This window comes from Corylus avellana, chromosome ca2 (assembly GCF_901000735.1).
Source record: "Corylus avellana chromosome ca2, CavTom2PMs-1.0".
Taxonomy (NCBI): domain Eukaryota; kingdom Viridiplantae; phylum Streptophyta; class Magnoliopsida; order Fagales; family Betulaceae; genus Corylus; species Corylus avellana.
This window is the reverse complement of record NC_081542.1, coordinates 2764032-2786594: the sequence shown is the minus strand read 5'-3', so window position 1 is coordinate 2786594 and position 22563 is coordinate 2764032. Positions and strand designations below refer to the sequence as shown.

At 37.8% G+C, this 22563-nt stretch overlaps 2 protein-coding genes across 2 annotated transcripts; one reads left to right on the top strand and one right to left on the bottom strand.

The window, feature by feature from the left end:
• Positions 1 to 14946: 14946 nt before the first annotated feature.
• LOC132171057 (probable 1-deoxy-D-xylulose-5-phosphate synthase 2, chloroplastic) lies at positions 14947 to 18753 on the top strand. Its single transcript, XM_059582267.1, has 10 exons — positions 14947 to 15177; positions 15453 to 15617; positions 15789 to 15953; positions 16083 to 16233; positions 16334 to 16605; positions 16725 to 16998; positions 17076 to 17383; positions 17478 to 17759; positions 17857 to 18141; positions 18253 to 18753. Exons 1-10 carry the CDS (start codon positions 15088 to 15090, stop codon positions 18397 to 18399), a joined length of 2139 nt encoding a protein of 712 aa, XP_059438250.1. The 5' UTR covers positions 14947 to 15087; the 3' UTR covers positions 18400 to 18753.
• LOC132171058 (pentatricopeptide repeat-containing protein At5g65570-like) lies at positions 18611 to 21975 on the bottom strand. The gene is given in 4 exon segments (XM_059582268.1): positions 18611 to 19147; positions 19264 to 19502; positions 19814 to 21109; positions 21112 to 21975. Coding segments are annotated over 2 exon segments (1905 nt in total). The 5' UTR covers positions 21944 to 21975; the 3' UTR covers positions 18611 to 19147; positions 19264 to 19502; positions 19814 to 20036.
• Between the last annotated feature and the right edge of the window lie 588 nt (positions 21976 to 22563).

The window sequence follows — 22563 nt, the reverse complement described above, 5'->3', positions numbered from 1 at the left end:
TGACGTGTGACACGTGGCACGTCAGAAAACTAATATAAATATTATTTTGGTTAGAATATAAATTAAAAGATTAAATTCATTCCTTATTGTTAGTTTAAAATGTTAAAAATAAGTAATGATTTAACATGGTACTAGAATAGCGGTCTTGAATTTGAACCATGTCTTCATTATTCACCTCATATTTTAATTAAATATTTCACATGTTGATAGAGAGTTTTATAACATAGATTAAATAATTTACTTAATGTTTTGTTAAACGTGTACTTTGATATATGTATAGGTATCAAATCTTTTATAAAAGATGCCTATTAAAATATTGTAGAACTTATTTATTAGAGATGGTTTGAAGAATTAATTAAAAAAATATATTACTGTATCAATAAATAAGTTACACGTCATTGTAGTACTTTGATAAAATAAAATAAAAAAATACTACACAGTATTTGTCACTGTAATGAGGTGTTAGACACGCACATGCAATTTCCAGAGTAGTTGCATCAGCACAGAGTATATATAGTAGTTGCGTGCAGCAATGTGCTGATGAAAATATGAGATTTTCGTATTTTAAAATTTGAGTAGACCATTTTATTTGGCCGTTTAAATAAATGTAAAAGTTTGTATTTTGAGATAATTAATTTTAGTTTTTAATATGTAAAATTCATTTGCCTCGATAACAGAAACTTTTACATTCGTTTAAACCGTTAGATGAAATGAATAGCTCAAATTTTAAAATATGAAAATTTCATATTTTCGTTAGTTATGTTGCGAATTGAGATTCCCACCAATTACTTAAAATTAGAGATTCTCATATTACGAAATCATAGTCCTTTATTTTAAATCTATCGGTCTATAAAATACAAACTATTTTTATATAACCGATGCATTAAATTTTGATTTTAAACTAACTTCTATTTTACTGAGATTTAACTAATTTTATAAACTATTAAATTTAAAAGTAAAAGACCACAATTTCGTAACATGAAAAAACCACAATTTCTGATTTTGAATAATCGGAAGAGACATCGTGGTGAATGCAACTGCTCTGAAAATTGCATCTGCGTGTGTCTGACAGACTGGCACGGTGACAAATGCTGTGTACTAAATTAATACAGGTATCCATGCAGGCATGCTCTAGCTGACCATTTATTATTTGAAGTGGTGGTTGTAAATTGTACTCACAAAATTTCTGAGCGGTCGTCGTTGGACGCTCTCATCCACAACTCCCCTCTCACTCGAATTATTGGTTAACGCGCGGATCGATGTGAGCTGGCCAGGCCATATGATTAATTTGTGGAGCTTAATCATTTATATTAATTATTGTACTAATTAACATGGATTAATCATGACCTACACAGTCTTAAATAGGAATCCGGTTTGCATGTGGTGGTAATATGCGGTAGCCCAAAACTCGGTCGTTTTGGCCATTAATTTGGCATCAAACAAAAATCAATGGATAATAATATGCTTCCCTCTATCCGCGTTTTAAAAAATAATATACAACACATTAAATATTAAAATAATCAATAATTTAAAAAATAAAAATATTAAAAAACTCAAACTATTAAAAAACTCAAAAAATATATATATATATATATATATATATATATATCAAAATCAAAATCATCAAAGGGGTGGCCAGCCACTTAAGGGATTGGCGTTAAGATCCAAGTGAGTGCTTCTCCATGAAGAAAAATCCATGGCCGCCGTATTCGGAGCAAGCAAAACCCAAAAAACCCAAGTTTCGACCAGCTCGGCCACCCCTTTGATTATTTTTATTTTCATTTTCATTTTCTTCTTTTTTTTTGGAGTTTTTTAATAGTTTTAGTTTTTTAATATTTTTATTTATTCTTTAAAACGCGGATGAGGGAAGCATATTGATGCCAGATTAGTGCCCAAAACGATTGTGCTTTGGGCTACTACCGCATGCAAGCCGGATCCCTTAAATAGCACATACTGGTGGCTGGTGGGCCTTCAAACTTGTTCAATTTCCTACCGCTACCGCATGCAAGCCGGATCCCTTAAATAGCACATACTGGTGGCTGGTGGGCCTTCAAACTTGTTCAATTTCCTACCCATATCGTCCAAGTCCTCTATTAATATATAGCTCCAGGCCTTCACACAATGCGAGCCCATCCAAGTTCCAACTGCAACCCAATCGCCATATATACAGTTATACACACTCCCTATGAAACTGCCCCAGCTTCTTAGCAACGGTTACGGTTAGCAGCCTGCCAAAAAAATCTTTAACATATATATATATATATAGTTAAAAGTTCTTTTTCAAATATATAATAAAATTCTATTAATTTGGTTTATTTTCCAGAATTATAACCACAAATTGCCTAATGGTGTCTTGAACAACAAACAACACTAACTAGTTTGGTTAATTGGTGTTACTAAGATTAATTAACACGTGTTACAATAAAACTTTTATTGTAGGGATATGATCTATCCATGTCTTAGATCTAGTCTGCCAGAAGCAGATCTATGCCATAAATAAAGTTTATACATGAGTGAGATTGGAGGTCATTGATACAATTTGATTGTTAGATTTTTCGATGTATCTACAACTTTGTAACCACATAGCTTTTACCTATATTTTTAAGAGTTTTATGCTCTGAATCTTTTATAGAATAAGAAGAGATTTACCTTAAAAAAAATAAAAATAAAAAATAAAAAAATAACCATATCCAAACAACATCCTCCGAAGGGGCGTCGGCTGCTTTTGTCTCATTGAGATGGCGAAGCATTTGAAAACCAACAGAGTTCTATTCATCAATTCTTTTTTCTTTTTTCTTTTTTTTGACTTTTTGTGTTCATCAGCAACAAAAATAACTACGAAGGAATTTTCATGGCGACTCGTACATTAATTTACGTTATTAATTATAGGAATATGCGGCGGCCTTGTCGTACGTTTAACTTGGTTGGACCATTGAGTTATCTGATTTGGGTGAGAGAAAGTTTTATCAAAAATCCAGCCATTTGTGCTGTTGAGGAGAAGGATTTTGGGTTTCTCATGCTTCCTGAAAAGCTGTGAGAGTAGCTTGCCGTTTTTGGGTAACAAAATATGGCGGAAGAATTACTGAAACCATGGGGAAAATTCTCATTATCAGCAGAAGAAGAAGTGGACGTCGAGATCAAGGCGACAGAGGTGGAGGGAACAGTTTCACGAGGCCAATCGTGCGTTGTGGGAAAACTGGTGACCGATCGCTTTGTTAGCAAAGAGACAATCAAAACTACGCTTTTAAGGTGGTGGCGATTGACGGGAGCGCTCACCTTCAAAGTTCTCGGAGAGAACCTATTCCTCATAGAATTCGAAGAGCCCCGGGATAAGGCACGGGTGCTGGAGGGCCGGCCCTGGGTCTTCGAACAGAATTTATTTCTGATTGAGGATTTCGATGGTCGATCTCCACCGGCGAGATTCACTTTTGAAAAAGCGTATTTCTGGGTACGTATGAAACACTTGCCTTTGGCTTGCATGAGCAGGGATGTGGGCTACAAAATTGGCTCATCAGTCGGGACAGTGGAAGAGGTGGATACAGATAGGGACGGAATTGGATGGGGGGAATTCTTGAGAGTGAAAATTCTCATTGACTTGACCAAACCACTCCCACGAGGGCGGAAGTTAAAATTTGAGGGGGAATCATTTTGGATTACATTCCAATATGAAAGACTCCCAAAATTCTGTTATCACTGTGGATTGATTATCCATGGAAAAGAGGGATGTCTGAAGAGGAACGTGCTGAAAAACCAGGAGGTTACAACGGATTTTGGGCCATGGTTGAGAGCCTCCTCGCCAGGAAGGGGAGATAGGAGTTTTGGCACCGAACCACATCCACAACTGCAGGAGCGTGTTGGGCGGACAGGCCACCGAGGGGGAACACGGCGGGGCAGTTCTCAGGGAGATGATCGCGGTAAGGTGGAAAGGAGAACCGGCGGTGACTCTGTGCATGGCAAGTACGTACGCAAGGAAACTCGACAGGAAACGCTCCATTCCCCTGAAACCCGGGATTCTGTTGGTCTGAGAAAGGGAAGAATTGGAGTAGAAGGCGCTGAAAATAATGATAATTCAATTTACCCTTTCCAGCTGGAAGAGCCTTGGACGGTTAAGGCAAAACCAGACAAAGGGGGATTCTCTTTTGGGCAATTTAATTCGCTAAGTGAATCGCAGGGCAATAAGGGGGAAAGTTTAAACAAAGAAACGCATGCAGCGAGAAAAAAGGGAGCGGTGGGGATGTCTGGCAACACACGTGGTCATCATAAAACTGGGCCGAAGTCACAAGTGGGCTCAGCAGGCCCGAAGGTGGCTGAATTAGCAGCCATTCTCTCACAACACATGCAGGCCCAAGATGATGTCCTTCCCTCCAAGAAAAGGCAACGGGATGAGTTGGGCAGTGAGTTGGAGAAAGCCATGGAACGCATGAAGGGTGAAGGGTCAAGCTCGGAGACGAAGCAAGGGGAGGTGGGGGGTATGACACCCCTGTCGGAACCATTCCAAAATGATTTGGCGGAGGCTGGTGACCAGCCCCGCCAACCATTATGAGTCTTTTAAGCTGGAACTGCCGGGGGCTTGGGAACCCCCAGGCAGTTCAAGACCTTTGCCGGTTGGTAAAGGAAAAGAGACCCAAACTGGTTTTCTTAATGGAAACCAAATTGACATCACAGCGAATGGAGGTTATCAAAGCTCGTACGGGATACGGTAGTATTTTTGTGGTGGACTGTGTTGGACGTAGCGGGGGGTTGGCTCTAATGTGGAGTCACGATACACACGTGGAAATAAAAAACTACAGTCGAAACCATGTGCATGCAACAGTCCAGACAGAAGCTAATGGGAAAGATTGGAGGTTGACAGGGTTTTATGGACCGCCGGAGGGTGGTAGGAGGCACGAAGCATGGAACCTCCTAAGGTATTTACATGATTCTCATCCGGCTGCTTGCCTGTGCGTTGGGGATTTCAATGAGATCACCAACGAAGCGGAGAAATATGGTGGGGTGAACAAATCACGAAGGCAAATGAGAGAATTCAGTGACACTCTGGAGCATTGTGGGTTGCATGATCTTGGCTTTATCGGAGCAAGGTTTACTTGGTGCAATATGCGGCAAGGAGAAGACTTTGTAAAAGAGAGACTGGATCGGGCCCTGGCAACGAAGGAATGGATGGATGAGTACCAAGTGCGAGCTGTTGAAGTCCTAGCAAAACGCAGCTCTGACCACACCCCATTATACGTTCATTTCAATAAAGCTTCAAGAAGACACTGGCCTAGGCTCAAGAAGTTCCGGTATGAAGCAGTGTGGAATGGGATGGAAAAATCCCATGATATTATCCGGAAAGTCTGGAGGGCAGTATCTCGAGAGACAAATACCTGGCAGAGGGTGGGTCAAAGACTGGAGAAGAGCCAAAAAGAATTGACTAAGTGGGCTAGGACATACGTAAAGCCCAATGAGCAGCTCATTAAGGCCAAAACTAGTGAAATAGCCCAACTTCAGTCAGGGGAGGGACCACTGGATGTTGACAAATTCAGAAAGCTCCAAAAAGAAGCAAATGATCTAATTGCACAGGAAGACTTATTCCTTCGACAACGTGCAAAATTGGCGTGGATGAAGGGTGGAGATAGGAACTCCAAATTTTTTCATGCTTGTATTAATCAACGACGAAGAACTAATAGCATTCATTCTCTTGTTGATGAAACAAGTACAATCCATTCTTCCCAGGAAAAAATTGAAGAATTAATTATTGATTATTTCAGGGGCATGTTTTCGACATCCAACCCAAGTGGAGTGGGTCAGTGCCTAGCATCTTTGTCTAGGCGTGTGACTAGTGAAATGAATGAACAGCTTATCCGTACTTTTACAAAAGAGGAGATTAAGCAGGCGATTAATCAAATGGCTCCCCTCAAGTCCCCTGGTCCGGATGGCTTTCCCGTTTGTTTTTATCAAAATCACTGGACGGAGGTGGGTGATGAGGTATGCTCTGCAGTTCTGAATTTTTTTGAGACTAAGAGGATGGATCCGGTTGTTAACCGCACACACATTGTATTGATTCCTAAAATTAAAAATCCTGTTCGGGTGACTGAATACCGACCTATTAGCCTTTGCAATGTGCTGTACAAAATAGCGGCTAAAGCATTGGCAAATAGGTTGAAGGCCATTCTCCCCACTATTATCTCCAGTAATCAGAGTGCATTTATTCAAGGGAGGTTAATTTCAGATAATATTTTGATAGCATATGAGACCTTACATACCATGCACTCACGTATGAGGGGAAAGGAGGGACATATGGCCATAAAACTCGATATGAGTAAAGCCTACGATCGAGTCGAGTGGGGTTTCTTGGAAGCAGTGATGCTCCGGATGGGATTTGATTCTAGGTGGGTAGCTATTATCATGGAATGTATCTCCACGGTCACCTATTCAGTTCTTATTAATGGGCAGCCCGTGGGGAACATTATCCCCACTAGAGGATTGAGACAAGGGGACCCTCTTTCCCCATACCTGTTTTTGATTTGTGCCGAAGTATTGAGCTCTCAATTCCAACAAGCGGAAAGGGATGGGTTACTTCGAGGTGTTCCTACTTCCTCGAAAGGGCCTAGATTAAATCACTTGTTTTTTGCTGACGACAGCCTTTTGTTTTGTAAGGCATCCAAAACTGAATGGCAAGTTCTATCGGGCTTCTTGGACGTTTATGAACAGGCTTCGGGCCAAAGGCTCAACAAAGACAAGACTTCGGTATTCTTCAGCCGTAATACTAGCCAGGATACCCGATCGGAGCTGCTGCAGTTGATAGGGGTCCCGGCTTCACAACGGTATGATCAGTACTTGGGGTTACCAGCCCTGGTGGGAAAATCAAGAATCCGAGAATTTCAGCGAATTTCTGACAGGGTGAAGAAGAAGCTCACGGAGTGGAAGAATGTGTTTTTGTCACAGGCAGGCAAGGAGGTTTTACTAAAAGCCGTGATTCAGGCAATACCCACTTATTGTATGAGTGTATTTCTCTTACCCAAGGAATTGTGTCGGGAAATTAACTCTTTAATGCAAAAATTTTGGTGGGGACATAAGGAGAATGACCGAAAGATCCATTGGATGAGTTGGGCTAAGATGGGCTTGACTAAGCTTAAAGGAGGGATGGGGTTTAGGGATCTCCACACTTTTAATAAAGCCCTTCTTGCGAAACAGGGCTGGAGATTGGTGCAAGAACCCACCAGCTTAATGGGGCGGATCTTTGAAGCAAAGTATTATCATGGGGGTTCCTTCCTAGAAGCCAAAAAGGGGAACAGATCTTCATTTGCCTGGCGAAGTATTCTTGCGGCTCGAGAGGTACTACAGGAAGGGCTGCAGTGGCGGGTGGGCGATGGCAAATCAATAAAGATATGGAGGGATAAGTGGATTCCTAGACCGGTAACATACGCCATTCAATCACCCCCGTCTTTGCTGCCGCCGGATGCTAATGTGGGAGAGCTAATTGATACACGGACTCAGGATTGGAATTTCCCCCTTCTCCAGGCTCTGTTCTCAGAAGAGGAAGTGGCCTTAATAGGCAAGATACCATTAAGCACTTATGGGCAACCAGACCGTTTGATTTGGAGAGCCTCAGCATCGGGGTCTTTTTCTGTGCGCAGTGCCTATCACATGGAGATGGAGAGGCAGGAAAAGAAATCTGGAGAAGGGTCAGCTCAATCTGGGTTTTCTCATCTGTGGAAAACACTATGGGGACTTGATGTTCCTAATGCAGTCAAGGTCTTTCTATGGCGAGCTTGCCAAAATATCCTACCCACTAAAGACAACCTTTGTAGACGGGGGGTCTTAAGGGAGGATACGTGCATTTTCTGCCTTCAAGAGCCGGAAACTGTGTGCCATATCCTATGGGAGTGTCCCTCGGCAGTTGATGTCTGGAGTGCCTGCAGTAGAAATGTCCAGAAAAGCCATGGCAGTTTTCACTCTTTTTCGGAAGCTATGGAAGCTCTATGTGTCCGATGTCATCGAGATGAGCTGAATTTTTCTGCGGTGTTGGCAAAAAGGATATGGGCACGGCGAAATCAGGTGGTTCACGGGGGGAAGTTCATCCACCCCAATCGTCTAGTGCGAGAAGCAGAGGAGATGGTGCAGGGGTTTCTCTCTACACGGGAAGTCAACAACAGCAGGGAAGTCCTTGGAAATCCCGGGACTTCTGTTAAATGGGGTAAACCCCCGGCGGGGATACACAAAATTAACTGGGATGTGGCAATTGATGAGTCTCTGAATTGCATGGGGTTTGGGGTACTTATTCGAGATCACATGGGATTTGTGCGGGCAGCAAAGAGCATGAAGGTGACTGGAAGTAAAGACCCCGTCGTTGGAGAAGCTCTAGCTGCTCTTGCTGCAGTGGAGTTTGCCATTGAGCAGGATCTACAGGATCTCATTTTAGAGGGGGATTCATTACAGGTTGTGCAGGCCTTACACGAGAGGGGTACTGATCGGAGACAGTATGGGCATATTATGGATGATATTAGAGCTCTTCTAAGTTCTCGAAGAAGGTGGGAGGTACATCATGTACGCAGAGATGCTAACAGGGGAGCTCACCAGCTCGCCAAGAATGGCCTGACCCAGCCCTCTCCACGCACATGGAATAACCAATTGCCAGTTTGCATACTGGATATTGTACTTGAAGAGCTTTTGACTTTGTAACGTTGAACCCTTTGGGTTCGAGATCTTTCTTTGGATATAATGAAAGAGGCTATTTTCTCAACAAAAAAAAAAATCCAGCCATTTCTTTTCAAAAAAAAAAAACTTGGTTGGACCAGAAATATGTACATTTAATTGCCTGACGAAAATTACTGAAATGTTTTTCCTTTTGAATAAATGAGGATTTATTGAGAAAAAAGAAAATGAAAAGAAAATTAATTGCACAGATTAAATGTTCTCTTAAATAATCTATTTTCAACGGAGAGATCAAAGTGATGTATAGCTCTATGGAAAAATAAGCTATTTTAATTAATACGGTTAGAGCAGTTTTTTGGTACAATTTGATCAGTAATGGGTTCCTACAAAATAACAAGAGGGTCAAAAGATCATTGGCTTTGGTTGAAGACATTCCGATGCTTAAATTAGCATGTTTTTCTGGAGTAAAAATAAAGTAATGAGCTTAAATTTTCGGAGAGACTAATCCACCATTTTACCTTATGCGTTGAATCCCTTTTAATATGCTTTTCTAGAACCGCTTTAGTGTTGATGGTCCATGTTTATGTTGTAGTTAAAGATCATGGTTGGTAGTTGAGGGATAGCGGTAGTTACATGTTCACCCGATGATTCAGTAGCCGTAGTAATAGTTGAGAGCTAATCTTTGGTTATATTGCTCCTAATTTTTTATTTTTTATAAAAAATTGAAAAAAAAAAAAGAAAAAGGAGTGGCTCTTTTGCCATCTGGCCATTTTTGCACCCCCCCAATTTTTATTTTTATTTTTTTTTATAAAAATTTTTAAAAAAAAATTATGGGCAATATGAGAATTTTGGGATAAAATTGGTCGAATTGCAAAAATTTGAAAGTTTGAGGGAGGGGGTGTATTGCAAAAATTAAAACATTGGAGGTCGAATTAAAAATTGTCCCAAACTTTGGAAGGGTAATTAAAGTATAATTTTTTATCCCCAACAAATACCATAAATTTATAGGAAAAGTACTGATCAATGAACTACAAGAAAAGTCGATTATCCATAATGTGGCATAAGATTGTAACGATTATATAATATAGCATTAGGTAATATATATATATATACTCACACATGATTAGTAGCTTAATTATTGTTAGTAGGGTTATTGTTTATATTTAAAATGCATTAATTTATTTCCTCAAATTCTTGAAATGTTTTCAATTTGGTATCATATTTCAAAGCTTTTAATTAACACAATACAGCTTTAACGGTTTTGTACATTATTAGGAAAAAAAAAAAGAAGACTGTAGTTTAGGGGTTAATAGGCTGTCATTATTTATGGATAATCATAACAGATTATCCTGACGATGGTATTGGACCACTCTTAAAAAAATTTAAATTATATAAAATAAATAAATTAAAAAAACCATTGTTATATAATTATCTTGTACCGATTAAAATTTGAGATAAAACATTAATTTTAGGAGAAAATGTTGAATATCCTAGTAATTAACCTTTTTGCCTCTTCTAGAAGAGTATAATATATTTATGTTAAGAGCATAAAGAGAGAAATCATGCATGTAATTAAATTGCTTAAAGGTATACGTAGTTGTTGCGACAACCGTTTATTCTTGTCAAGACGACCTCGATCGCTGCCTTTTCCAAAGAGTATGGTAATTGGTAAGGCAAGATATGAAATTGCATGCACTACCTAATTGTAACGGCGATAACTGTTGACTTAGAAGCTTAATTAGTTATGACCCTATTAAATCACCTGCTGCCGACTCCTAAGACATTGCTTCACTTAAAATAATAAAAAAAATCTCCAAACCAAGTAAGATAAATGACAAAGTTTTCTTCTAAGCTTAAGGAGTTTATTTCAATTTAGTCAATTAAACTGACATGTATTTTTATTTATTTCACTTGTCTTGTTAATTCTATTAGAAATGCTCTAAAGATATACGATAGTTCAACAGACTAAATTGAATAATATTCTTTCAACCCAATTTGAAAAAAAAAAAAAAAAAAAAAAAAACTTTTTCAATAGCATCCATAAGCTTATTAATTTGTGCCATGTACAACACCGTATCATCCACATGCATGGCCGGAACTGCATGAGATTGGAGGGCTTCAACGTGTGAGCACCCCAAGGCCCAAGCCTCAACGTGTTCCCCAATATTTTATATATATATATATATATATATATATACCTCTATAACTCTTTCGAAATCAAATTTTCACCCTCTTAAAATATTTTCTTTTTACTGTTGTCGGTCCCATTTCCACCTAGGCATCGATTGAAGTGGAATTCTGGGGATGATTTTAAAGTGGGAATTAATTAATAATGTTAAATCAAAGTACTGGAAATTATTGTGTGATTACTGGAGAAGGGGACAAAGTTTTCTTTCCATCTAAGCTGAAAGAATTTCTTCCAATTCAATCTATAAAATTGACTTGTGTCAGTTTTTTTTTTATTTTTTATTAATAATATGTGAGATGCATATGAGTTTTTAGTCAAATTCATTTTAACTTTGTCCCTACTATTAAAAAAATATGTGCATCTCATGTGTTCAAAGGATATATCATTTTTATAGATTGAGTTAGAAGAAATTCCTCTAACTCAATGTCGGAGGAGGCATCTGGGCAGGGAGCCGGCTGGTTGATGCCCTGCTCTCTTCATGACAAACGCAAGGTCGTTCCCCATGCATTTATAACTAAACAACAAACTGATGATGAGTTTAATTACCCATATTCTGTTTACAAAGGAGTCAGCCACAGTTGTCCCTTTCAACCTTAAACCCTGTATTATTTTATGTGCAAACAAGCCGCAAAAGCAACAGATCGAGATTGGCCGTGAGAGACGACCCATGGGTCGAGATGATTTATATATATATAGATATATATCATGCATGATCGAGTACTAGATCGAGTTGGTCCCTTTGCAATGAAGTTTCTAATTATGGGTATTGTCGTATATATAGACAAGACAACTGCTTAAACCCAAAGACAAATGTTGTCGTCGTCATACGGTGCATACTAGCCTAAAATACATTTCAATCCATGTAAGATATGTTGGTCATATCAGTTGCATTTTATATGGATCCGGAGGTGTACCTTGAGGTCATGAGGGTTTTGCTTTTTGCAGCTGCCTCCGGCCGATATATAGGAGCCCATCCGGCCGTGTCTTCGCCCTTTCTCATCTCTCGGTGCCTAGGTATAGACCCTTTTCACTGAAGGAACTACACAATGGTTAAGGACATCCATGGCGTTTTCAAAATTATTTATTAAATTAAATATATATGTATTTTTAACCTTAACCTCTATCGGTTTAGACACAACTATGTTATATTAATACGAATATCTTTCTAATATGCGACTCAACCTTTTAAACCTAATTCGAAAAGGTGATTGGCATTGTAGCATTGAGAAATTGATTTGGGATGCCAATGACTCTGCAACATGTCGATAATTAGGATGCATGTGTCTCTATTTGTAGACCGGTGGTGGGTAATGTGTATTATAAACTGCAAAACGTATGCACTAATGCATACAGTTCTTAATTGGTGACAACGACTCATCTGTCGTAGCGGCTGAAGTCTGAAAGGGAGAAATTCTAAACCCTCCATTCTCCTCTCTAGATGCTTCACAATTTTTGTACTGTTTTGATATTCAAAGATTCTTCCCTTAGATGAGCATCTATTAATCCTTCAACTCTTTCCATTTTTATTATTCCAACTATATATATATATATATATATATATATATATATATATATATATATATATATTGATTTGATCATCAGTTTATTTTAATTCCACTACAAACCATGTCTTTTTTTTCCTTTCTTAATTAGATGTTTCTGCCGTATACATTTGGGTTCTATTTCACTTTAATATTAGGTAGAGCTTACGCTAACAATAACTTTACTATTATTCTACTTGAATGAATATATATATATATATATATATATTCTTTTATTTTTATTTTCTTCAATGATTCTCCAGACCAACAAGAAGTTACTAATTAATGAAAAATAAACATAATATATAATAAAGAATGCATAAGGAGAGGCTCCAGGTGGTCGATATTAATCTTGGGATAAATCTTGGAATCATACAACTATTTGTTGGAATAAGAGTACCCCTGATAATCCCAAAAAGTTGCCGACCTTAATCTAAAAGAGGCAACACAGTACTGTGCTGTGTGCATTTTCTATCCAAAAGTCAAAGAGTAACGCTACTCTTCGACCACACTTATTTATTATATTTATTTTATATTAATTAACGTGATATATATATATATATATATATATATATATTAAAAAAAAATCACTAATTAAAACACTTCATGTTCGTCGATGGTATCATGAAATAGAGGTAAAAAAAAAAATTATTTTAAATTAAAATGCATATATGCATTTCCTCTCTACTTTTAAAAGTTCTGAAAAGAAAAACAAAGAGATCCAAAGATATGATGATGGGTGAGGCATGATCACGACTAAGATAATATGCTGTCATTCATATATATAACACCAAGTTGGCTTTGCAAAAGTTTATGGTTAGCGTTAGAGCTAGTATACGTGCGTACGGATCATTCTATTGAACATATATATATATATATATGGACATGGCGGAACTGCATGGCCCTTAGGGGCTAATTGGTCATGTTTTTCTCAAAAAAATTTAAAAATGCTTTTAAACTTTTTTTAAAATTAGAATTTATCCTCCAATTTTTTTTTTTTTTTAATTTTGTCAACTCTAAATGAGTAAATGTTAGTTCCACTTCTGTTCATGGGTGTTACGTAGTAACGTACGCATTAATACAACAAAAGTTGAAATTTCAACTAAAAAAAAAGGGTAATAGTATTGAATAGCATGGGGCTCACCTAATTATTATTTGTCTATATATGCAATAATGAGCGATAATTGCATACCTGCATACCATTAATTAATATAACACCCATTAGTGACGTTAGGATTAATATAGGCGTTTATTATAAGTTTTTTACAAAATAGCTTGACAATTCATAATCGGTGAAATGAATCATTTTACTAATTATGAACTATTACATCAGTTTGTAAAGGAATTGTAGTAATATCTGGCCCATGAAAATTATAATTTAGGCCCCAAGTTGTTTTTTTTTTTTTTTACATGTCCACACAAAAGGGAAGGGGAATTCGAACTAGTGATCATATATAAGTTGTTAAACATGCACAATATTTATTAGAAACGGATCCTCTCCATTAAAAATGAAATGGAGAGCATCCATTTAGTGCATTTAGGATGACAAACTTGTCCAAAAAATTTGCCCCTCAAAAAATAAGGACAATATTATCCTCCTAAGTGCACTAAATGGATACTCTCCATTTCATTTTAAATGGATGGGATCGTTTTCCAATATTATTTAATATGACTAAGTCTATGGTTGAACTACTTTCATAAACTTGGATTCTTCATATATTGGACCAACTTTTACACAGACTTAATTCTTAACTCAATACTAAACATTACAACCCAAAACATATTTTGGTACACTAATTTTCCTCACATATATTATTTGCCAAACTATTACATTTGCCAAGAGTGCTACTAGGCGTGCGGTGTTACAACTTTTATTTTAAATCTCTTATAAACTGATATGACAATCCATGTAGCATTTACCACCTCAGTTATAAAACAAATAAATTTACTTGTCAAATTTTATTGCCTAATTTTTCACCCATATAGCACCACATGACACTCACACTTACTGTCATGTAAATTTGTAAGAAGATTACTATAAAAGCTATAGTATTCTTGACAATTAATGTAGGAAAATATTTGAGTATTGCACCTTTTATTACAATTTTCTTATAATTGATCAAATGAGTAAGAGTTTTTTTTTTTTTTTTTTTTTTTTGGAGGAGAGTAAGAGTGTATTCTTGACAATTCAATCACTAATTAATCATTTTAAACTAAGGAGTCTTAAAAAAAAAATGTAATGCTAAAAATTACATTTTTATCATATAACTATCTCATAATGCTTTTTTTTTTTTTTTTTTTTTTGTATTGAGTTATCTTATAATGTTGACGTGACAGTTTCAACTAACTCTTAATCAGTCTTTATTTTAAAAAATTAAGAATTAATTGAGACTGCTATGTCAAATTGTAGAATAATTATAAAATAAAAAAGTGATATATAACATTAATTTTTTAACAATTATGAATTGCCACGTCACTAGTACCCAGCAGCGCTCATTAATGTAACATGTTTTTATTTTTTGGTAAGTAACTAAGTAATGTAACATGTTTTTTAAGTAGGTAAAAATGGACATCTTCTTTCTCTAGAAATTGGTCGAGATGCCAGGCGGTTGTCTCGGTCATTCTCCTACTATATAAACTTTCAGGTCTCCTCTCTGAATCGCAAACAGGCATAGTATTCTCATCCCACTCTCAGACTAGAATATTGCATCAGCTAGATCAGCTATGGCAGTTTCCGGGTCTCTTTTTAGACCAAACCAACCTCTCTATCTCCACCTGAAAGCTCCAACTACAAATCTTAGCTGCAAAAACCAGGTGAACAAATCATATATCATTTTCCCTCCCTGTTCTGTTACCTATGTTTGCCAAATGGGTTTCATTTCTTTCTACTTTATTAAGATAATAATAATGTTTCTCATTTTCTCTGCCTTTTTTTTTTCTTCTTCTTTTTCTCCTTTTGAAGTTATTTTAAGATCATATATTGTTTTGGTGTCTTTTTTTGTGTTTGTTTTTGTGTGTGGTGTGGGTATTATAATCTCACAACCATGATTATCCATGGTGCAATGGTTATTGATGATGTGTTCCAACAGTTCTGCTTGAGAGCTTCTGCTAGTGGCTCAGATGGTGATGAGGAAGGGAAGATGATATGGCGAGAAAAAGATGAATGGAAGATCAATTTATCGGGCGAAAAACCTGCCACGCCATTGCTGGACACAATCAATTACCCAGCTCACATGAAGAATCTGTCTTCACAGGTTTCTTTTTTCTTTTTTCTTTTTTTTTTTTTTTTGCTTTCCTGGTTCACAGCCGGCTCAAATTTTTGTCTTTTACTTGCAAACAAACCAAAAATTGTCTCTTGTTTCTCCATTACTGTTTTTTATTTATTTTTTGTTATAATTATAAAAATAATTTTTTTTTTTTTCCAGGATCTTGAACAACTAGCTGCAGAGCTTAGAGCGGATATTGTACACACAGTATCAAAGACAGGTGGGCATCTTAGTTCAAGCTTAGGAGTGGTGGAGCTAGCAGTGGCTCTGCATCATGTGTTCAACACCCCTGAAGACAAAATCATATGGGATGTGGGGCATCAGGTGAGCAACTTTATTTTCTGAACAAAAACAGCATAAAAAATGAATTCCTTTTATTCAGAATAAATTTTTGAGAACATATCATGTGTTTCAACATTCTGAGCTACAGGTTCTAAGCAGTAAATTTTGCAGGCATACCCGCATAAAATTCTTACAGGCAGAAGGTCAAGGATGCACACCATTAGGAAAACTTCTGGGCTTGCAGGGTTTCCTAAAAGGGATGAGAGCATTTACGATGCTTTTGGAGCGGGGCATAGTTCTACAAGCATATCTGCTGGTCTTGGTGTGTTTGGTTCTCGGCATTTCCCCCCCCCCCCCTCCTTTGTATATATGAGATCCATAGAAGAAGATTTTTGAGTTTAATAATCATATTTCCGCGGCAGGCATGGCGGTTGGAAGGGATCTTTTAGGGAAGAAGAACAATGTCATTTCCGTGATTGGAGATGGAGCCATGACTGCAGGGCAAGCATATGAGGCCATGAACAATGCAGGATATCTTGATGCTAATCTGATCGTTGTACTGAATGATAATAAACAAGTCTCTTTGCCCACGGCTACTCTTGATGGTCCTGCAACTCCAGTTGGAGCCCTCAGCAGTGCTTTAGCAAAGCTCCAAGCAAGCACCAACTTCCGCAAACTTCGTGAAGCAGCAAAAGTAAACCTCTAAGCTATTAAATATATATATATGGTGTTGCCTTCCATTACCAGTTCCTTGCATCTCTTCTATAATATATATCTAGAAAGACAAATGACTAGGATGTTATTTGGTAATAGAGCATCACAAAGCAAATTGGAGGGCAAGCACATCAAGTTGCTGCGAAAGTAGACGAGTACGCAAGGGGTATGATTGGTGCTTCTGGATCTACTCTCTTCGAGGAGCTCGGGTTATATTACATCGGTCCAGTGGACGGGCATAATGTTGAAGATTTAGTCACCATTTTCAAAAAAGTACGAGCAATGCCTGCTCCAGGGCCAGTCCTGATCCACATCGTGACAGAAAAAGGGAAAGGATATACCCCAGCTGAGGCAGCACCTGACAAAATGCATGGTGAGACTGAATTCAATAATAACCCGTGGTCTTGTTATGAGTTCTTAAAGAAGGTTCTTACTTCGTTATGCTTCCAGGGGTCGTCAAGTTTGATCCTAAAACAGGCCAGCAATTTAAGACCAAATCCTCTACACTTGCATATACTCGGTACTTCGTTGAATCTCTAATTAAAGAAGCTGAAGTAGACAACAAGATTGTAGCAATCCATGCAGCAATGGGTGGTGGGACTGGCCTCAATTATTTTCAGAAGGAGTTTCCAGAACGCTGCTTTGACGTGGGGATTGCTGAGCAACATGCTGTCACATTTGCGGCTGGCTTGGCCACAGAGGGCCTCAAGCCATTCTGTGCTATCTACTCATCATTCCTGCAACGCGGGTATGACCAGGTGAGGCGATAAAATAGACAAGGATTGGTTTTCTATTTAAATTTTTTGTTGTGATTGCAAAATCTCACACTAATACTTTACAATGGGTATGAAGGTGGTACATGATGTATCTCTTCAAAAACTACCTGTCCGCTTTGCAATGGATCGGGCTGGATTGGTAGGCGCAGATGGACCGACCCATTGTGGAGCATTTGATATTACGTACATGGCTTGCTTGCCTAACATGGTGGTCATGGCTCCATCTGATGAAGCTGAACTGATGCACATGGTTGCCACAGCGGCAGTCATAGATGACAGACCCAGCTGCTTCAGGTTTCCAAGGGGCAATGGCATTGGAGTTACTCTTCCTCCTAATAACAAAGGAACTCCTCTTGAGGTTAGCGCATAAGTAACTAACTGCTAAATATCTAAAGTGAAGTATGCATAACAAACAAATACACTAAATCTTTTTTCCTTCTTCAAAAACTGAATAGATTGGAAAGGGAAGAATACTGTTGGAAGGCTGCAGAGTTGCTATTTTGGGATATGGTTCTATAGTTCAACAATGTCTGCAAGCGGCAAGCATGCTGAAAAGCAGAGACATCTCTGTGACAGTAGCGGATGCAAGATTTTGTAAACCTTTGGATACAGATCTCATCAAGCGATTGGCCAGTGAGCATGAAATCCTAGTAACAGTGGAAGAGGGTTCAATTGGAGGCTTTGGATCTCACGTATCGCACTACCTAAGCTTGACTGGTATTCTGGATGGACCCCTCAAGGTAATCTTTCTTCAGTGTAGAAATTTCAAGCTCCCTTTTGAGGAAATTCCCCTTGTGTTCTTTCATCTTTATTTTTTCTGCTCCTAATTCTTTTTAGAGCTTTCTCCGCAGTTGAGAGCAATGGTGCTTCCTGACAGATACATTGACCATGGAGCACCACAAGATCAGATGGAAGAAGCCGGGCTCTCTGCAAGGCATATCTCAGCAACAATCTTCTCTCTCTTGGGGAGGCCAAAAGAAGCATTTCAGTTCAAGTGAGCACACGCATGGAATAAAGTTCCTGCCTAGAGAATTTTAGAATTCATTCACATCTTTAGAAGGTATAATTTTAGCTTTCTAGGTATAGGAGCTTGTGGAAACCAACTCAGAAATGCTCGTTTGGAATACGTCCATAAAATGTTTCAACAGTTATCTTCAAATACCCACAATCATAAAGCATACCTTGTTCACTAGTCTTTGGGTAAAAAAATGAATCAATGAGAGCGTTAACTTTTTAAGCATGTAAAGAAACTAACTCTGTCGTAATGAAGCTCACATAAAGCATGGAAATTTATACAAATGGACCAAATAAAGCACAATTTTTCTTGACATGAACACTCACTAGTGTATCTTATTTTCTCCTGTTTTTTTGTTTGTTTTAATTTAAAATGAAGTCATTAGACAGACGAAAAATAAGAAATTACATAAATAGAATCTAAAATCATTAACACAGTACATGTTAACTTAATAATTAACTCATGTCTAAATTAAACAGAAGCTTGAATCCAAACCTGTCTCCAATACTGAGAAACACACATCCACGTGGATCAATCGTTGGCCAGTGGCTCATGATGTAGCTGAGGATCAATTCATAAGTTACAGAATGAATTAGTTGGTGGACGAATTCTATGCAAGTTTGATAAATCCCACAAACTCCGAAGTTCTTGAGAATCTTGATAACAGTAGCCTTATTTCTGCACCCTGGCTTTCACTCTGATTATATTATGCCCTATCCTCATCCAAGTCCCTGCAAAGCAAATCATGTACCACGTCCATTACTGAGATCCTCAAGTTTTCCGACCAACTCCTCTAGCATTTCATCTATTTCTCTACATCTCAACAGAGGAGGAAGAAGACACTCACAATTCCGATTTTTCTTCCCCTTTCTAAGAATTCTGGTGCTATTTAAAGCTTCCACTGCAATTGAGCGCTTCCTGATCGATGCACGGTCCATGGTTTACCCCAATATCAGGTTGAAGAAGCAGGGGTTCCTTGGGGAAGGCAAGAGATTCCATTATCTTTCACTCTTCAGTGAGTGCACACGTCAAGCAGCATCTTGCCGAACAAGTCCATTTACATCTCCAGAGGTCTGTTTCTGCATTCTAAGGACAACAAAAAGGGCTATTATCTGTCATACACATTGAAATACAAAGGTGCTCCAAGCCAAACATCCAAAACTCTTTTGACATCTTCTCTTAGTACTCACATTAATCAGCATGTTGCAGTATGTATGGATTTAAAATGAATCCAAATTTCAAATTTAACTTTATTTTTTTGGTTTTGTAATTTATAATTGCAAAAGGATCTAATGAAATGTTGTTTATGTATTTCTTACCTTTCTCTATATAGCCAACGTATAGAGGATGAAGTTGCTCAAAATCATATGAAACAGAAAAAAGAATGGAGGACATACCAGCACTGCATTCTTTTCTTCTATATGTACTTCGGAGATAAATCTAATTGGCCAAGTGTGAGAATCTTCATAACTTCAAGGTTCTTGAGGATTCCAATACCACTAGTCTCATTGCTTATCCTCCACAGTCCACAGAGCAAAATTGCTATGGATAGCATCCGACTGTCATGAGACAAAAAAAAATCTCTTTCTCCTCATCCAAGTCCTACCACACAAATATGCATCAGGAATAAAACCCGTATATTTTGACCTTCTCAATTAGTTCTTCTAACATTTCAGATATCTTTTCACATCTTTGGTGAGACCAATCTTCGGCTTTGGAAGTATGAACATCCTTTTTAATATCAACCGAATTCATTGCAGAAATTTTCTTCAATTTCATCTCCTTCATTGCACTTTTCACCTCAATAAACTGGTTCCAATTTCCACTGGAAGCATAATGATTCGACAGCAGGGCGTAAGTCCTCTCGTCCTCTGGAGCAAGCTCCAGGGCTCTGTTTACAACTCTTTCTGCCATGTCCACTGCTCCATGAATCTTACAAGCACTTAAAAGTATTCTCCATAGGACCACATCAGGATTCCTTACGTGTTCTATTAACATTTCGGCCTCTTCAAGTCTCGCAGAACGTCCCAGCTAATCGACCATACTAGCATAGTGATCTCTGGACAATTCAATATTTTGATTGTCCCTGACGGAGGCAAAGATTCGGCAGCCTTCTTCAACTAACCCAGCGTTGTTGCAAGCTAAGAGAACATTCAAAAACGTGACGGCATTGGGCTCAAGTACCAAATCTTTTATTGTGTTGAATAGTTCAAGCGCTTCACATGCAAAACCATTTTCGGCATAACCATAGATCATGGAATTAACGGATACCACGTCAAATTCAATCAAAGCATCAAAAACAGACCTTGCCATTTCTGTATTTCCACACTTACCATACATGTCAATGAGGGCGACACTTACATATTTATCTGTGTCCAAATTTAATTTCGTGGCTATGCCATGGATTTGTCTTCCTTCCTCAAGCTTTGAGCATGCCTGAAGAGCAGTAGATAATGTGAAAGAATTGGGGATTATTGAAATGCGAATCATTTGTCTGAATTTTGTCAAAGCAATGCCCTCTCCACCATTTTGCACGAGACCCACCATAAGAGATGTCCAAGTCACCTGGTTCGGATTATAAAATCGTTTAAAAACCTTTAAAGAATCAATTATCAAGCCACATCTGGAATACATAGTAAGAAGTGAAGTCTGAGAGGCAACAGCAGATTCGAAGCCGGATTTGATGGTTAGACCTTTAAATTCCCACAACTGATCAAGATGCTTGCAGTAGTATACTCATTAGCCTTAATTCCTTCATTGGTCATTTTTCCAAAGACCTGGAGAGCTTCACCTTCTTCACCATGCTGGTTGTAACCAACAATTAAAGTTGTAAATAAAACCACGTCTTTCTTCACAACGCGGTCCATCACAAGCCTTGCATCTCTCAATTTACGAAACTTAGCATACATATCAACAAGAGCACTGCCAACAAACACATTCAAAACCTCCAAACCCAAAACCACTGACAACCCATGAGCTCTCCGGCCTTCAAGTACAGTACCCAGATCAGAAAAAGCCTTGAAGACACTGGAGAACGTGTACTCATCGGGTAAAACTCCCTCCAAAACCATTCTCTCATAAAGCCCAATAGCTTCTTTACTCCTTTCAAGGCTAGTGTAACAAGAAATCATTGAATTCCACGTAACTATGTGCTTATTAGGCAATTCATCGAATACTTGACGAACATCCTCGACTCTACCGCACTTCACGTACGCATCCATAACCTTATTGCCTATATTTAGGTAAAAACCAGATTTGATCATGTGGGTCTGGATTTTCCCCACGTCTGTTGAGGACTTCTCCTCCGTACATAGTTGAATCAGAGATGAGTAAGACAGTGACGCCTCGGTGAGGCTTGTGCTGTTGAAAGAGGCGCCAAAGGAGTTTTGAGCGAAGCACGTAAAAGCTTTGAGGTGGTTAAGTTGGCTTTGTCTGCGTAAATTGATTTGGACTGTAGAGCTCGTGTGCCCATTGAAATGCATGGGGAAACAAACGGCTATAGAGTGCGGACTGGAGCTGCTTTGCATCCGTCTCCGGGAGGAAGAAACTGAAAAGAGTACTGTTTGTTTTGCCCGACGATATATACTACAGTTTTGTGGCGAGGTGGGGAGGATAAATAATATGATTTTAAGGCAAAATCTTTCATAAAATTTTAAAAAAATAATAATAAATTAAAAAAAAAAAAAAAAAATTCAAAATGTGTTACACCCATTTACAACGTTAAATTCAAAATTTAGGGTTCCTTTAGAATTGTAGTTTTAATAAGTGCGATTTTAAAAATTGTAAAAGTATTTGATAAAACATGTTAAAAATTACTTTGTTATCAAATATTTGTTATGTGAAATCGTAGTTTTTGTTTAAATTTGCGTTTTTTTCAAACATAAACAACCCCCAACCTACTTATAAAAATTGTATTTTTTTTTTCTCTATTTTAAATTAAGTACTTTTTAAATCACAATGTGAAACGCTTTACGTTTTGCAATATTTTATAAAAATGCAATTTTTTTTTGCAAAATCGTAATTCCAAACGCACCGCACCCTTAATGAGAGTTTGTGTAACAATTATCTTTCCAATAAACTCTGTAGTATAAAAATGTTATGAGAAGTCAAAACTCACTATGGTATGTTCTTTCCAATTATCTTTCCA

Bases quoted from the DNA above. Each gene is read 5' to 3' on its own strand.
- LOC132171057 (XM_059582267.1), top strand. From the start codon at position 15,088: ATGGCAGTTTCCGGGTCTCTTTTTAGACCAAACCAACCTCTCTATCTC. The intron at 15,178-15,452 runs GTGAACAAATCA...GTGTTCCAACAG, and splicing joins ATCTTAGCTGCAAAAACCAG to TTCTGCTTGAGAGCTTCTGC. The intron at 17,760-17,856 runs GTTAGCGCATAA...AAAACTGAATAG, and splicing joins ACAAAGGAACTCCTCTTGAG to ATTGGAAAGGGAAGAATACT.